Raw genomic sequence first — 17,511 nt, forward strand, 5'->3', positions numbered from 1 at the left:
AAGAACATGATTTAAAAAAACAGGAGTTGTAGCACAATGTAGTGAAAAGAGCATTGTACTAGGAGCAAGAAAGGCTTGGGTTCCAAATGCCTCTCTGTGTTACTTATATTGCTTTGTTCTAGAGTGGGAAGCTAAACGCTTGAAAATTTACTGCATTATCTGTCATTTATGGGACTAGATGAAATGATCATTATGGTTCATTTTGGTTTTAAGCTCCTACAGTCCTATGAATTAACTCGGTAAGAAATGTTAGGTTCAAAGTTTTCATAATTTGGTATTCCATACAAAAATATTCATCTTTGCTAACGAACATTTTAAGTGATTTTAATTTACAACACCATTACAGGACTACGCTAAACAGAGTGACAAAACCATCAAGGAAGGTGTACACACAACTTAATTTGTGCTTATAAAATCTTACTATACTTACTATACCTGGGTCTTTAAGATCTGGATAAAATTAGAGCCTTACCCACCCCTAGGCATTCATCAACCATAGGGCCCCTGGGGAGACTCTGAGGCAGAGGCAAATCCAGATTTCCCCAGTATTGTACGACTGAAGGATGGAAATTCACATGTACCTGGGACATCCTCTCGCGGTGCTTGGCCTCAAGCCTCTCTTTGGCTTTCTGGAAATGGGCATGTTCATTCTCATCTCCAGGTGTCTCGAGATACTTGTCAACGGCGTCAGGGGTGCTGGCTGCTGTTGTAGGAACTATAAAGTAGAAGGAAAGAAGGCTTGAGGAGAGTGACAGACTATCCAGTCATTTCAAAGAAAGCCCTATTTTCCATTTATTCCAGAACAAAGAACTTAGTAAAGAAGCACATACAAGATGTTAATGCTGTTTAAGAGACCACGAGACATTTTGCAGCACAGTAAGGATGTCTTTCCCCCCTTTCAAGGATAGGGTGAAGGAAAATCTTGAAAACAGTCCATTTTGCGATTACAGCATTATATTTAAAATTCTTTGCAAAACAAGCATGCATAGAGTAAAAACAGTTGGTGTTTAATACACACATGTTGCACCAAATACCTATGCCTTGCTAGATTAATGTTTGTAACCTTGAAAGTAAATGGTGGTATCAATATCACACCTTAAGATTCCTGAAAAACCCAAAGAAATCTCGAAATTAGCCTATGCAAAATAAATGCACCTCAGAGTAAAGATACATCCTACACTATATATTTTAGATAGCTGGTGAGCAGTATTTGAAACAGTACCAAAAAACTCATAAATGTCAAGTTCATTTATGAAATTACAGAAAGATCTTTCTGCCTTCACAAATTTGGCAATAGTCAACCAATTCATTATACTAGTTGTCAAAAGGAAAGTGATTTCTATTTTGAATTCCACTAATACTGCTGAGCAGTATTACTGAATTGCAGCATATACTGCTATATTATGTGGAAAAATAAATACCCATAAAACTGAAGAGTGTACTATAAAGCAAAAATGTCTGAAACTCATGAGCCAAGTGATTTATAATGCTTATACCAGCAGTTTTACAAAAGATCAGTAATGACTAGTGAGAATTCAGCGCATTTATGAGCTTATTAAAAAAAAAACATGAAAAGAAAACAAGATTTTGATTTAAACAAGAAAGCCTGGGGACTTTGCTGGTGGCGCAGTGGTTAAGAATCTCCCTTCCAACGCAGGGGACATGAGTTTGATCCCTGGTCCGGGAAGATCCCACATGCTGCGGAGCAACTAAGCCCATGCGCCACAACTACTGAGCCTGCACGCCCTAGAGCCCATGCTCCACAACAAGAGAAGCCACCGCAATGAGAAGCCTGCACATCGCAACAAAGAGCAGCCCCCGTTCGCCACAACTAGAGAAAGCCCGTGCGCAGCAGCAACGAAGACCCAATGCAGCCAAAAAAAAAATAAGCACGTTCAACCAGAAAAATGAATGTTTTCACTATGTTCTCAGGTCGAATCAATTTATGTGTTTTATTCAAAAGATTACTCAACTATCTCCAGTGTTCTAAGTATTCTTCTTCCCTAATCTCATCTAAGATATCTGAGATACAATAACCCCAAAAGAACTTAAATGAGAAGAATTAATTGCTAGGTCATTTTGAAACTAATCCGTAAGATAGGTGTCTTTTACGCATGCTTCAAGAAAACATCTGAAAATTCCCAATCTGAAGGCTCCAAGATTTGAACCAAAATGAGAAAGCTTTCTTGTTATATAATTAAATAATAAATTTAAAGAGAACTATTCATTTGGATTTCTTCCCTTCTACTTCAATCACTGTTTAATAATTCTTTCTTTACAAAATAAAAGCAGTTTAGTTGTCAATGCAGACGTTGCTCTGAAGTGGAAAGATACTTCACTTCAGGGCATATTCCTGGAATTGTTTTCAAAATACCAGGGGATTTTGAGTCAACTGGTCTGGGATTGGCACAGGGCATACCTATTGAAAGACATCTGCCCCCTTCTTCTGTGTAATAGACAAGGGGGAGGTATATTTCAGCAGCACAAAGAAAGAAAGAAGCAAAGAACATGAACTGTGTAATCAGGCACACCTTGATTTCAATAACATCTTGATCTTAGGTTAGTCGTGACCCAGAGCAAGGAACTTAAGCACTCTATGTTCCAGTTTATTCATCTATCAAGTGGTGACAACAGGCCAACATACTAGGAGTGCTGGGAAAATGAGATGCTATACCATGTGGTAGTCACCCTGCAGAAAGGGTGGCACACATGGCACTTCATTCATGTTAGCACCCTTCCCTCCTCCTTTGCTCATTATTGCATCCTAATTCAAATCTCAGCACTTATCCTAACCATAGGAAAAATGAGCTACTTTTATTTCACATCCACTGAAAATGAATTACACACAGTATCATGAAGTACCATGGATAGGAAAAGTAATAGGTACTTTTCTAAAAAATTTTGGTATGACCTGCATAAAAGGCTGAAATTATTGAAAATGTATCTTAATTTTTAAGACTGAAAAATAATTTTCAATTAAATTTATTTTTTGTTAAAAAACAAAGGTAAATGTTTTTCTGCATCAGCTTAAGCAACTCAATATGCATGTATTTTTAACTTAACCATGTCCACACTTGAAATGGAAGTGGTATTTAGCATTTTTCCCCATGATTTTAAACATTTTCTCATCTTTTCTGGTAGCAAATGAGAACAAGTTAAAGTTCTTTTGGCATAGGACAATCTGGCAGAATGATATAATTAGGCAAACTATATTTCACATTTTGAACAGATGAAAACGGATAAATGTTTGGGTCATATTTACAGATTAAGGTAACTATCTGCTGTAAGTTGCTGTAACCATAGCATGGCACCCTCTTTGGAAAACTGAAATTGTAAAAGTTACTGTATAAGTAGAAAGATTCTCCAACTTTATGGTTTTCTCTGACTCTTGTGATTTGCAAATCTACTGGTTTATGGAGAGAAACACTAAAATCCTAGTCACTGTAATCTCATTAGTCTAAGTTGAAATGTAGCTTTGCAATATTAAGAATAAAACAATAAGAAAGAACCGAGCAAGCGAGGTATATTTAACAGGATGAAGAATATTTTAAGTATTAAAACTTACATTTTAGGAACAAGGAAATAAATACAAATCTTGTATTACAGATTTATTCCATTTAATTGAGAAATATTTCTCAGTAAATCCTTGTTAGTGGCCCCTGATACTTTCTTTAGTTGAGGACTTTAAGAGAAGCTATCTCTCTTTTAATTTTTTTTTTTTTTTTTTTTTTTTTTTTGCGGTACGCAGGCCTCTCACTGTTGCGGCCTCTCCCGTTGCGGAGCACAGGCTCCAGACGTGCAGGCTCAGCGGCCATGGCTCACAGGCCCAGCCGCTCCGCAGCATGTGGGATATTCCCGGACCGGGGCACGAACCCGTGTCCCCTGCATCGGCAGGCTGACTCTCAACCACTGCGCCACCAGGGAAGCCCTCTTTTAATTTTTAATTCAAACTTTGTAGTCATTCATACTAGCCCTCCATCTCAATTGGTTTAAGTAATTGAAAATTTCCTGTATTCATACCAATCAGCAAATTAGATCACTGACCAGTCAAAGAGAGAAGAATGATGGTATTTCTTAATACTTTAAAATGAATTTAGTATATTATCACTACCTTGCAGCTGGTGAGGAGAAAGGGGAAAACGTTTTAAGTTTGTGCAGAGAGCTCAGCTTCTATTTCCCCTAATTTTCCTACATCCTAAAGACATGGTCATAGCAGGACTGGCTGCCATTTTGTGATCTTAACCGTGGTAGGCCAGAGACATGATAACAAGGATGGGTGGGTAGGGGCAGGAAAACCTGTGCCCTAACGCCCTTACTTTTTCAAGGTGCATCCTTTGGGGAAAGGAGCAGCTCAAGGCATGTCAGGAATGTTCCAGGGCACAAAGGAACAGGAAGCTCTATATCATGAGTCACTTAAACCGCTTAGAAAGCAGAAACAAATCGACTTTTAGGAGGGTTTATTTTTGTTGTGTTTTTTAAACAAAAAGCACAAAGCAGTTATCCTGTTCAGAGACCTTTGAGGTTCCTTAGAAACTGTGATACAGGCTCAAATTTCCAGGTTGGCCAAATAATAATACCCTCCCTTCATTAGCGTCTACTGCGCTAGGCACTTTACATGTGTTATCATTTAACAGGTGGAGAGGAGAAAACATTACCCTGTTATATACATTTATTGTGTAGTAAGGAAATACTGTCACTTAACATACTCACATCCCCAGACACACAAAAGTAAGTCTGAATTTAGGATGACTAAACCATGAAGAGGCTATAAAGTTAATACTTAGAGCAGTAAGGGGCTAATCCTGGAAAGGGTTTGGTTTGTTGATGACCAACCTGTACAGGCAAAAGATATGCTTTGTTATGATAACTGCCAGCCTATTTTCTAACAAACAGTTTCCTGCCCTGAATGCTATCTGGTAAATGACCACCAACCAACGTTTCAGCAGCAGAAGTAGGGTTATGAAGCAGGTCAGGAGAGAGAACCCACTGAGCTTGAATCTGAATGATCTTTTGGCCTCTGGCCTCAGCTCAAACATGCTCCTTTGTACTTCCTGCAAGCAGGCTCACTGGGTCTATTCACCTTTCCGCAAAAAACCAGACTTCAACATCTTAAGCTCTATGTTTTGACCTCTTCAGCTGGCAAATAATTAGCAGCAGTCTCACCATCACGGTGCATGGGCTTTTGACTTTTAAATGACCTTCATATTGATTTTCTTAGTCTAGTCTCATAACAGCCTTATGGAATATAGTTAAGACATAGACCTTTTAATACTGAGAATGGGTGTCTAATGTAATACCAAATGAAAACATGCAACAGAAACGCAGTTCCAATTCATAGCACATTACTGCCTCAATGTGAACTGGATGACTAATGCTTTTGATATAAGCCTCATCTCTTTTGTCTTTTTTGCAATCCTGGGAGGTCAGAGGTATCTGAGGAGCTGCATGGCAGCTTGGATGTAGACTCTGATGCCTCGAGTGTGCTTGTTCATTTCTTTATTCCTCCTTTCACCAAATCAACAGGTATTACAGCCCCTAGAACCTGTGAGGCATATGGCAGAAACCAATGAGTGAAACAAAGACCCTTGTCCTGGTGGAATTATATTCTAGTGAGAGAAACGAACAGGACACACACACACAACACACACACACACAACACACACACACGAAGACAACAATAAATCACATTGTTAGAATGTGACTTGTGTTATGGAGAAAAAGAAAGAAAGATCAGGGTTAAGAAAACAGTGCCGGGGAAGGAGGGAGGACACTGCAGCAGTAAGTAGGTGGCCAGGCTCAGTCTAATTGAGAAGGTGACGTTTAGACAAAGAGCTGAACTGAAGCCTTACTTCCCAGTTACCTGCTGGAAGAACAGGCAAATGAAGAAACTAGCACAAAGGCCTTTGGAAGTGAGTATGCCTGGAAACGGGAAAATTCCAAGATGAGCAAGGTCTGTGTGACCAGAGCAGAGGAAGCAAGGGAGAGAGTAGTGAGACAGGCAGAAAGGAAATGGGGACAGATCATGAAGGGCCTTGAAGCCATGGTAAAGGCTGTCAGGAACCCATGGGGATTGTTTTGAGGAGAGAAAAATGTGATGTGATGTGTTTTAAAAGGATCGTTCTGTCTGTTAAGGGACAAAGCAGATGATCTTTTAAGAGTAAAAGATGAAGATGAGGTTGGCTTGGAAAAGTAGCAGGAAGTTGGTAAGGGGTTCTCATGGAAGGTACCCCCCAATACCCACACAAAGAGACATAAGAAAGAGCACAGATTTACTTTTTTTTCTCACCCCAAAATGCTGTTTCCTAAACCATAGGGTAACCAGATACTAAGGGAGACATTGTTTTCACATGTTGGTGAAGGTTCATTTCAGTTTTGATAATGATGCATCAATGCCTGTCACAACATTTCCACTTCACACTATAATCTCCTCTCAGTGTCAGGCAGAGCTCTATTTTTTGTGGGGTGAGGATGGTGGGAGAGGGGAGCAGATTTGCTTTCAATTTGTTAGCAAACCCTCGAGCTGCACCCAATGTTCCTGCCACAAAATATACCACCATCATTGGCGACATGGTGCCAATGAAACCTTTTCATTCCTGTGTTTCCCCCAGAAAATTTAATAATTGTAAGGGGCGTTACATCAAATAAGGTAGAGACGGTTATGGTCTTAGAATGTGGTAGAGAGCACTTTTTTTGGCACGGATAGAGAACCTCCGTACCAGGGACACCATCAAATTTACCTGCAAATGCACCAAATGCTCATTTTAGTTCTGATTCTGTAATCACTGCATAGTGCCCCTTTCTTATTCGTATTAAAGACAGCAAGAACGGGGCGTCAAAAGTAGGGACATGGTGAAAAATTGCCGCTAATCATTTTGATGTCCGTTTGTCTCCTCAATCTCTAGGGTGACATATAATTTTAAGGTCATAACGGGCTCAGGATGCAAAAGGAGAAATAACTACATCTTCAAACAGTAACAACTATGACTACCTCTCTAAACAGAGGCCATGAATGGCATGTAGTCAATATACTAATGTTAGAGTCTAACAAGAAAATTTGGTTGGTCTCCTGTCATCAGCAAAAAGGCAATTTATCTTTATAGCATTGACAACAGAAGATAAAAGTAAATTAAGACCCATAGAGTCATTGCCTCATCATTGAAAATCCTATTTTATACAGAGCTAGTAATGCTGTCACATGAAATGGCTGTGATTTATATGATGGGTGGCAATGAGGATAATTTATATACAGGAAATACAAACCTGTAAAGGAAGATTTGATGCAAAAATTTCATCTCTCCACACGGCAGAGCATATAGACTGACACCCCAACTTTAAAAAAGAGAAAAAAAGTCTCTCCATTTCTCTAACTGCAAAATAACTAAGATCCCTAATGCATTCTAAACTCAAGTATTTATCAAGTCCCAGTTAGATGAGACATTTATAAGGTGAAAATAGTCTGCGATCCTTACATGTGGTACCAGACTCTACAAAAAAAGAACAAAGGCACTTTCCCCTGACATGCCCTTGTAACACACTTATTTTATAGTCAGTGCAGTCATAGTTGGCAGACTATCAATGCATCGTGTGGACATAAGTTAATAAGAATGTAATCTATGCTGCATTTACTCTAGTCAAGCTACATTTCTTTTTTATGTCTTATGGACATGTACTGATGTGGGGATTTTGTCAAATATGTGAAATGAGCATGAACGAATCAATGCTGGTGTTATTTTTTATTAATGTCTATATCCTATTTAGCACAATGCACCAAAATATAAGAGCAACTTCAAGTCTGAATCTAAAAACCATATGTGAGGCCATAGCAACAATCACTGGCATCTAGGATGTCTTAACCTTCAGTTATTGTTTTTTGTCAATTTGTGAGAGCTATGTTCTATTTCATTAATGGTGGATCATAAAGGGATGACCTGCCACCGTCACTTGATGCTCAACAGATGAGTTCAAAAAGTCAAAATCTTCAGTATTGTCCACTTTCATAGAAACTGTAACCATAAAAGTCACATGGAACTGTTAATCTCTATGGAGGTCTTAAGGATAAAACCAATTTCATTCTACTCCAAGCTTCCACAGCCATGTTTCCCTCCACTTGTGCATTTTAGTTTATATTGTTATTTAATTCCAGCACATACTTGAGTCTCATCACATTGATAAAACTGTCAAGTTACTGAAAGTAGGGTATCTGGTTTAGTTGGTTGGTGTCCCTTGAAATACCTAGCTTAGTACCGGCGTGTCCCAGGCTCAAAAGTAACAGCTTTATTAAACCAGGGGTTGGCCTGCTGGTCTCTTTTGGTAAATAATGTTTTATTGGAACACAGCTGTATCTATTCATTTACCTATTGTCTGAGGCTGCTTTCACACTACAACTGACGAGTTGAGTACTTATAACAGAGACCATTGGGCCTGTGGAACTAAAAAACTGACTCTTCGGTCTTTTACAGAAAATTTTTGTCGACTTTTTTATTAAAGTATCTAATTACTCTTCTTTGGAAATATTGTAGCTAAAGAACAGAACATATACATAATGAGCAGTTTTTACTATTCTTAGTAAATGAACTTTTTTTTTCTTTTTTGTTAGATGCTGGTTTGCTGAGCAAATCAATTCTTTTCAATCTTAGGGTTTTTCACTATGGTAGCTTGGTGGAAAAAAAAACATTATTTTTATCCTGACAATTTCTGGATACAAAAGATGTGGCTTCTCATACTTATCAATACAATAGATTGTATTGGCACTGATGTGACATGTAATTTAATGCACCACCGCGTCTTTTAATTGTTTTTAATAATGCTTGGCAGTTTCATAAGAATATCAGAGTTCTATTAGTATCAGAGAATGTGTTAACGGGAACTAACATTTGGTCTTTCACAATCAGAAGAACAAGTATAGTTAAGAACAATGGTTCAAGTCTGCCCAAAGACTAGATGGCCTTGGTATTATGATAGGACACTGCAACTCTGGGACTAAGGTGGCACATTCCATTCAAAGGACACACAGTACGTTATTCACAGTGCCACAACTCACTGCAGGTAAAGGGGTCAAAGTCATTGGTCATTCTCTTTGGCGAGACCCCTTGGTGCAGTTGGCTGACTTGAAATTGGCAAGATGCTCTTTGAGATGAAAAGCATCTGTTTACCTTTGGAGATGCAATCTGATGAGAAGAACACCAGGGGAAAAAAAGATCATACTCTCATGATGTTTATGTTTGAAACATAAACTTATCAATAAATATTTCTGTACAAATTTTATTGTTCACAAACACTGCACTGGGCCAAGTGAATGTGAAACCTTTGTATCATCCTAACCCAAATGGGCAGACACAAAATTCATGTCAGAAGCAACTCAAGTTTCATAAGATTTTTAATTCCAAATGGGAAAGGGATTTTTTTAAAGGATTCAAATCCATAAATTTATGAGTAAAATGAAAGCTCTTAGCCTCATGTCTCTACCCTCTCTACCTGTAGTTTAGATTCTTACCTATGATAACAAAACCAAAAAAATCAAGTGTCCCTTAAAATTGCAATGCTCAAAATCGGTTTTTATGACAAAGATTTAAAATCTAGAAATGCCTAATTATAATAAGAAGTCTTGACAGGAAAATTATTGTATTTATAATGTAGACCATCACACATTTTCTCCACACAAGCAATCTTATTATCAGTTTAACTGAAGAGCTTTGTCTAGCTCATTTCACATTTATTATTTGACCAGAAGCAACTCAGACTGAGAAACCTAGAAGACCACCCACTTTTGTGAAAAAAGATGTCCTCCGATTAGCCCGAGGTTGTGAAGCAGCCAAGGGCAAGCTCCAGCTGTCTAATCAAACGGGCTTGCTCACCTTTCTCAGTCTGGCTCATTTTCTCCAACGCCAGTCTGCTATCTGCATTTGACCTCCAGATGACTATGATTTTTTCAATTCAAATGTACAGCTTTGCTATAAATAAGAAAGTATAGCTGCACAGGCTATAAATAACTAGAAATTATATGCTTTCTCTAGTCTGTTTGTACTAGCATTGCAAAACCTTCACTTTCTGTGATTGAACAGTCTTTGCAGGAAGACAAGAAAATACAGCTGCCAAAAATCACCCTCACCCTCCTATAATGGAAAGGTGTCATGATCCCACACACACTACAAGTAGATGGAGAAAATTACCGGGAAAGAGAAAATTACAAGAGATTGTCAATGTCTGTTTTGAAGAGTTGAGGACACAAGTACAGTACCTCACGAAAATAAATTTATCGAATGATGATGTTCATTCCCAGTAATTAATAGAAATAGACAATTCTTTCATATGCTTACAAATGATATAAAATGAAACAAAGTAAAAATAATGACTGTTTTGTAAAAGGGTGGGAAAGATTTAATTTACCGATACATGCTGTATTCATGGCATTTAGGAAAAAATGTTTTTAATACCTGTCATCCACTTCCCATGATTTTCTGTATTCTTAAAATGTGCTTCTGAAGCTCAAATGTAATTTTTCTAACCGGGAAAACAATATCAGAACCAAATAGTTGGCCATTTGGAGTGCAGGGCATAGCCACACATGTCATTTAAGTCTCAAAACTGGTCCTGCCACATTTGTTGGCTGGGGACAAGTCGCCAAGCTCTTGAAGCCTCATTTTCTCGCATGCACAAAGGAAATGAGGAAAATGGCCACAAAATATTCTTGAGAAAAAGAAATGATCTATGAAAAATGCCTTGTAAAAATGTAACACGCCATGCAGCTCAATGTACTATCAAGCCCACAGTATAAAATCTAGAGTTCTCCTTAATTCTTCTATGTCTGCCCACTTGCCATACTTTCAACTATAGTTTATCTCTTTTAAGAAAAGATTGTTAGCTTCATCAATTGTGAGACTAGGTTTTTTTTCCCCAGGATGGTATAGATAAATGCTAATTTTCACTATACCTAAGCTACAACTGAAATTGTGTCTCTTCCCCCAGAAACCATAAGCATCCGTAGTATATATCATGAGGTTAGGTTAGACCCTAACCTCATGCTGGAGGAATCTATTCTGGGATATAATCAACATTTCAAAATGAGTATTTGTGTGTTTGACAACACATTTTTAAACAAAGCTCGACTGATAGGCCAACTGAAATCATCACAATGCACAGACGTTATAAGGTAGGTTAATATAATATTTCTTTAAAGGAAGCTCTTTCCCTACATCTTAATGATGAAATCAGAAGATGGGCACTTCCATCCCACTAGTGTGCATTCAGGGAGGGGACGGAGAGGTCTTGACTTCTAAAAGCAACCGTTTACTTCCTAAAGCATAACAGCTGTCTTGAAACACACCCAACTGAAGCCTTCGCATATGTTACTGGTCCATAAAGTTAGTATCATGCATGCACATTAAATATTTTTCTGGGAAACAAGTCACTTAGACACACAGGCTTTTGCTAAATCGTGCCATCTTGTGAGCTTTAGGAAATAAAATATTGATGCCAAATGAAACACAAAATGACATTGTATATACAATATTTTATAGAACCACATGAAATAAAAAGGAAACTGATCAGAAATAGAAGAAGCTTAGTCAAAGCTCTTAGCCCAACAGTGGAAGCTATGTGGCAAAATTAGACGTAATTACAAGCAAGGCAATGGAAATAAACATTTGGTTAAAAGACAGGTGTTCAAAAAACATAAAACCGTGCAAAGGTGAGGAGGCTGGAGCTACAGTCCAGCCATGCAACGTTCTCCTCCCTCCTCCCCTCCCTTGAGTGAATGACAACATACGTTTAACAGGATCTTGGGGAAGAGGTTCCTGGGTGGTCTTGAGTAAACTTTGGGACACTATGGAGAAAATAAGAGAACATAACTAAAAACAAAAATGGAAACATGGGAATGATGGATGAAACTCACTCACACGATTCTACTGACCAAAGGAAATAACAAAAACGAAAACATTGAATTAAAAACAAAAACTAAACAAATATCCTGAGCTTGGGCCCCAGTATGGAACCACGGTAAACACACAAACAAAACATATTTTTCCACAAACACATCTTGGATTGTGGATATTCTGTCTCTGATAGTACATCCCAGTACCCCGTGGAAGGATTTCTTGCTCCCATCTCCCTCCTTAGTGCCGGGATCACCAATTCCCATCCGTCCTGTCTTCATGGTATCTCTATTCTTTTCACCCATTCCAAGGGCAGCCCTGGCCGTCGGCTCTGGTTACTGATTGAAGCTTTTACTCTCCACTTAACATCTGTCCCCTCTTCTAACTGGCCTTCAGCCTCCTGTGTTTGCTCTCTGGATACATTATTCTATAACCCACCTCCCCTGAAACTAAGTACTGAATGTTTGTCCATTACACCTTTGTTGGGAGCATCTATCTTTGGCAAATTTCTTGGCAAAGGGTGTGCCATCCAGAGCACCTCTAGAGGCTCCATCTGATCTGTGGTGCCCATGGCTCTTGCTCCCAGTCTGAGTCAAATCAAACTAATCAAATGGAGGGGGTGTGCAGTGAGGGTAATAGTGAGATTTTTGGGAGGGCGGAGGATAATTTTTAATTTTTTTATTTGGCGGCACTGCGGGGCATGCAGGATCTTAGTTCTCTTGACTAGGGATTGGACCTGCGCCCCCTGCAGTGGAAGGGCTGCGGCCTAACCACTGGACCGCCAGGGAATTCCTGATAATTTCTAATTCTTGATGCAAATTCATCACTGCTAATAACTTTTAAAACCCTCTTTCTTATTATATATATGTATATATTTGTATATATACCCACACATACATATTTATATTTCAAAACATAAATCTACCCCGGGGAAAGGGAGAAAAAAGTTGGAAATCTGCCAGGAAATCTCCCACAGCAGCGAAACCAGCGAGAATCATTATAACAAAAGCCCTTTGTTTAAGAGGCTCTGGGCAACAGAATCCGCCATTGTCCTCCAAGTTACCCAACCTAATTAACGTTTTTGTTTGAAACTCAAGAAAGGAGTCTTTTGAGCTGGAAGCCACAATCTTCCCATCAGAACCAGAAAAGATGCCCTTGGGGTTACCAGTTCCTAAACCTGTTCTCACACAGGGTAGAAGTGGAGTCATCTCTCACCCAAGAGACCAACAGGAACTTTTCCAGTAGATTCCACTTAGATACTGGGCTTCACAGTAGAAGGTGTTGATATTGCAGACCCTTTGTTGTTTAGCTTAATCTCATGATCACACTGGAAAACAATTTATATAATCCCTGGGAATCCTAGGCAGGAAATGGTGGCTGTCGCTCTCACCAGAACAACTGGAAAAAGGCAGGAGTCTCTCAAAAGAGAAACATGTAATTATTGAGTTTAACCTTTAATTTATCAAGTTGAGTCACTATTCCTTGAGTAGATCCCACTTCCTTCTAGTGGAATAGATAGATACATAGGTAGGCAGGTAGATAGATAGACAGGTAGATAGACAGATAGATAGATAGGGGATTTAATGTGAAAGGCTGTTAAGAAGAACAGAGGTCCCAAATGTTTGGTGTGTTACCTCTGGAGAACTATCTCTGTGGAAATAGTTTCAACTTGCATTTAAGTCATCATGACTTTATTTATTCCCCCTGAGTTATGAAAAACTTAAAGTGGAAGAGAAAAGGGATTGGACAATTATATTCCCTGAGCCTTAGTCACTAACGCTAAGTGAGGAGTTTTCTTCTGTCCATTCCAAGATAAGACACAAAAACTCGCCATTGCAAACGTCCCTGTGTGAGCTCAGGTGCCACTGGGGCATTTCTATCCTCTGGCATCTGAAGTGCATGTGCTCAACTCAAGCCCATTCCCTCGCCACCACAATAAACGTCACGTGTTATGAAATGATACTCATCACGGCAGTACGCCTTGCCAGTGGCACGGAAGCGTCATCAGCCAGGCTTCCGGTGGTAACCCTTATTTACACGTGGAGTGCACATGCAGAGGCCCGAACACAGAGGTACACGGACAAACACGTAAGTATACATTTGCAGAAATAGCTGAGAAGACAAAACAGCAACTCCAGCTTGGCTTAAAGAGAAGCGCTCAAAAGTCCCTCGAGACTGCAAGACGGATGCACCATAGCTAGTACAAGAACACATCCACGGCCATGCTTTATCAGAGAAAGACGGAGATGTGTGCTCATGATCGAACGTCCTGGAGGAGATGCCCGGCAATTAGAGACATTGACAGAAACGTGGTTAGTGGTAGCAACAGACCCATTCCCGAGAACCAGGAAAACCAGTCTGTTACAAAGAGCAGAGTCAGTGGCGAGAAAGATGAAAAGGTGGCCAGGCTGGAGGAAGGTCCACTTACTGACGCTGCCACACACGGCCATGCAGTACTCCTCTGTGTCAAAGTTGTTTCGGTTGCCGCCACATCCGCCGTAAAAGAACGGGGCGCACTTCCCTTCAGTCACATCAAAGTACCAGCGGGAGATCATTGCTCGGCATGGCCCCGTCTCGGCTTGTTCAGAGCACACCTCTAATCAGAGGAGATGTGGGGAACCACATTTAGCATGAAAAGGTACGGCTGGCTGTTCATGTACACATGTTTACTATTCTTAACGCGTTAGTCCTCCCAGTGGTAATTGGGCTGGGTTTATCCGGCAGCATCTGACAGACATTTACTGAGGAATTTAATTATCTACAAGGACTTTGGAATTACTTTTGAAACAAAGCAGTGCATGCTCGTCTGGTTTAATGAGTGTAGTTCTCAGTAGTAATAAAAGGATTCCAACTTGAGGTGAACAGACCTTTTCGGTGCTTTCAGATAATATTAAATGCCTGAAGATGTGCGCACATAAAAATATTTCTGCCCTATAAAAAATAAACTTCTCTTTTAAATAATTTCAAGGCAACTTTAAAGGTAAAAGGATTACGTCTGGTTATGATGCAAAAAGTTTAACCTGTTGCAAACACCTGATTGTTTTCCTTGAATAAATGACTGCCTTGACTTAAAGTATAAACTAATTATACATATTCTGAATGTGATCCAGTTTTCAGAGAGACCCAGCCTGTCCACTGACTATATTTGAAAACACACATAAAACCTGTGAAAGTGACTTCAAGTCGATTAAGTTAACTCTAATTAAAGACAAATTCTTCTTTGAATATTTGTCCCTTGGCCAAAAATGTTTCAAATAACAAAACACAGTCAAACAACTCCCATTTGTTAATACATACCATACATTGTTTTACATTATAACACAGCTTACCTGTCAACATGCCTTGCCACCCTCACCAAAATCAGGTTCATAATCCCTGATTGACTGAAAGTGTAGCAACCTGTAGGATTCCATTCGTAAAGTTATTGCAATTAGAATTAGAACTCTACCTCCCATGTATATTCCATTTTTGTTAGAAGTCAAAACGATTTTCCTACTCGGTTTGTGTCCCACCCTAGCTAGGCTTACAGAGATCCTTCTGATACCTCAGCGCACTCAGATGTCTTGCTTATTCTTAGTTTTATTAACATGCCAGGGAAAAGCATCCTTCTTCTAAAAGACAAAAATCCATGCATAACTCAGAGCTTCCTATTAGGAGTATTCAACAGACTACTCTAGGAAGAGTCACATCAATCACTCAAAGACAAAGATCCGCAATGTTGATGTAAAAGGAACTACTGTTTTGCTTTTCTCTACACATACCACTCATTGTTCTTTTCACTCAAGGTCAAGAGGTGATGGCAAAACCAGAAGCTGCTGCCATCATGATGATGTCAACAGAGTAGGGAGGGAGAGTCAGCACTGAGCCCAGAAGGCGAGTGTCAAGCTCTCTGCAGGAGAAGTGTCCTGTGTAATAGATGTCTAAGATGACTCTGGCTCTCTTTGGATGGTTTTAGGATGGAAAAAACTGGCTCCAAGAGCATCAAGCTCAACATCACCCATCACTCTGGTCATCTCATTTGATAGTTACTTTCAAAGTCCATGCTTGCCAAGCCATGACGTGTTTCTAGTTAGTTTTCTTTATGGAATTTTCCTGTATGATAAAAATCTGCCAAACGGTTGACACAGTGTCCCATCCAGCTGGTAATTTGATTTATTCCCCAAATTAAACGACTAGCATTCTAACTTACAAAGGATTAAGTTAGTTTTGGTGTGTGTGTAGGGGGGTCTGATCACCTCTGAGTTACTGACAAAGCAGCTTCCGGGCTGCAGAGCTAGCAGCCATGCGTGCCCACATGAGGAGTCCCTGCAAACCACAGCTCTCAGCTGTCTCCACTCCTGGATGGTATCTTCTCTCTCTTTCTCTCTCTCTCAGTTGTAAGAAACATGAACAGGTTGGCTTTACCCTCCTTTTCTATACCTCCCTCACCAATCTGTACATGTTCACGTGATGTGCTTTCCTGTTTCTAACACATAATGATACTCATCCTTGTACCGATTCCAAAAAGACTGCCAGGCAACCGTGTCTACACTGTGGTTGAAGTCAGACTGAAGTTGCAAGTGGCTTCTGCTACAAAGAAAGGCGCAGAAACACGACCCTAAGTCACAGGAGCGTGGGCAACAAACCTCACTGTGTCTCAACGATTCATGCTGCTGCTCACGTTTTACACCTCTTACAGCACCAAATACGTATCTTCTGATACTTGCCTGCCACAGGTCCATTTATACATCACAGCTGTGCAGGGGCAGAAAACGTCTTTATGCTACAACCAATGTACTAAATAAAACTGGTAGAATTTCGGGTGGGTGCAAGTTAAGTAATGGGATCTCAAAGACGTTAATCCATGACAGATATTTGCCCTTGTATGTGACCTAATACGATTTCTTACTTTTCACGAAAGCAAAACTTCCTGGTCTAGAACCCAGGTGATATTACAATATATTGTCATTTTCCTATACTACGGGTGAAACATTCATTTTTATTTTATTCATTTTTGTTTTTCTTCTGCCTCATTCTAAATGGCTCTGAAACCCTCTGTTACAGCTAATTGGTAGAGCCCCAGTGAAGAAAAAAAAGGATTCAGGACTCAAAATTCATTTATATATCAACTAAGCAAATAAAATAAACTACCTGAGGAGCCTACAATTCTTGTTGGAGTTTCCAGTTATAAGACCCTTGACTAATCAATCCCTAAAGGCAAATAATCTCCATTTGGAGTGTTTTGTTGGTTCTCCCTGACATTACCATGGCTGCTGGCACTCCTGACTTTAAATGGGCCCAAATACTTTCATGACTCTGGTGTGTGTGGACATAGTGGGGAGTAAGAAGCAATCCCATGGTACTCACATACAAGAGGATATTCGAGATAACGTGGTCAGGAGTTGGTATAATAGCATATGATAATCAAATGTCATAATATATGCAGCAACAGACATATCTGAGCCTAGAGGAACAGGAGTGCGAATGTACCTGTCACTTTGGAACCTCTGATCTGCTGACACGGAGGAGTGTGCTCCAGATGTGGACAAGTGATAAAGGGTATCTCATTGTGATCCCTCCAATCATCAGCATTGCTGATCAGCCATCAACCTTGCATTTCGTAGCACTTTCTTTCTGGCAATAAGTAGAACATCAACGTCCT

At 39.6% G+C, this 17,511-nt stretch overlaps 1 protein-coding gene across 9 annotated transcripts in view; it reads right to left on the reverse strand.

Annotated features, from left to right (window-relative positions):
• APP (amyloid beta precursor protein) overlaps positions 1–17,511 on the reverse strand; it is a 283,417-nt gene that overhangs the window by 98,006 nt on the left and 167,900 nt on the right. For 4 of the 9 annotated variants that reach the window (XM_032629776.1, XM_032629782.1, XM_032629778.1 and 1 more), the window contains 3 exons: positions 14,299–14,466; positions 11,765–11,821; positions 582–715 (listed from right to left, as the gene is read on the reverse strand). In XM_032629776.1, coding sequence (XP_032485667.1) covers positions 582–715; positions 11,765–11,821; positions 14,299–14,466 — 359 coding nt within the window. The remainder of the gene's footprint in view (positions 1–581; positions 716–11,764; positions 11,822–14,298; positions 14,467–17,511) is intronic. The other 5 variants (XM_032629785.1, XM_032629784.1, XM_032629786.1 and 2 more) reach the window with 2 other exon arrangements.

This window comes from Phocoena sinus, chromosome 4, assembly GCF_008692025.1.
Source record: "Phocoena sinus isolate mPhoSin1 chromosome 4, mPhoSin1.pri, whole genome shotgun sequence".
Classification (NCBI taxonomy): domain Eukaryota; kingdom Metazoa; phylum Chordata; class Mammalia; order Artiodactyla; family Phocoenidae; genus Phocoena; species Phocoena sinus.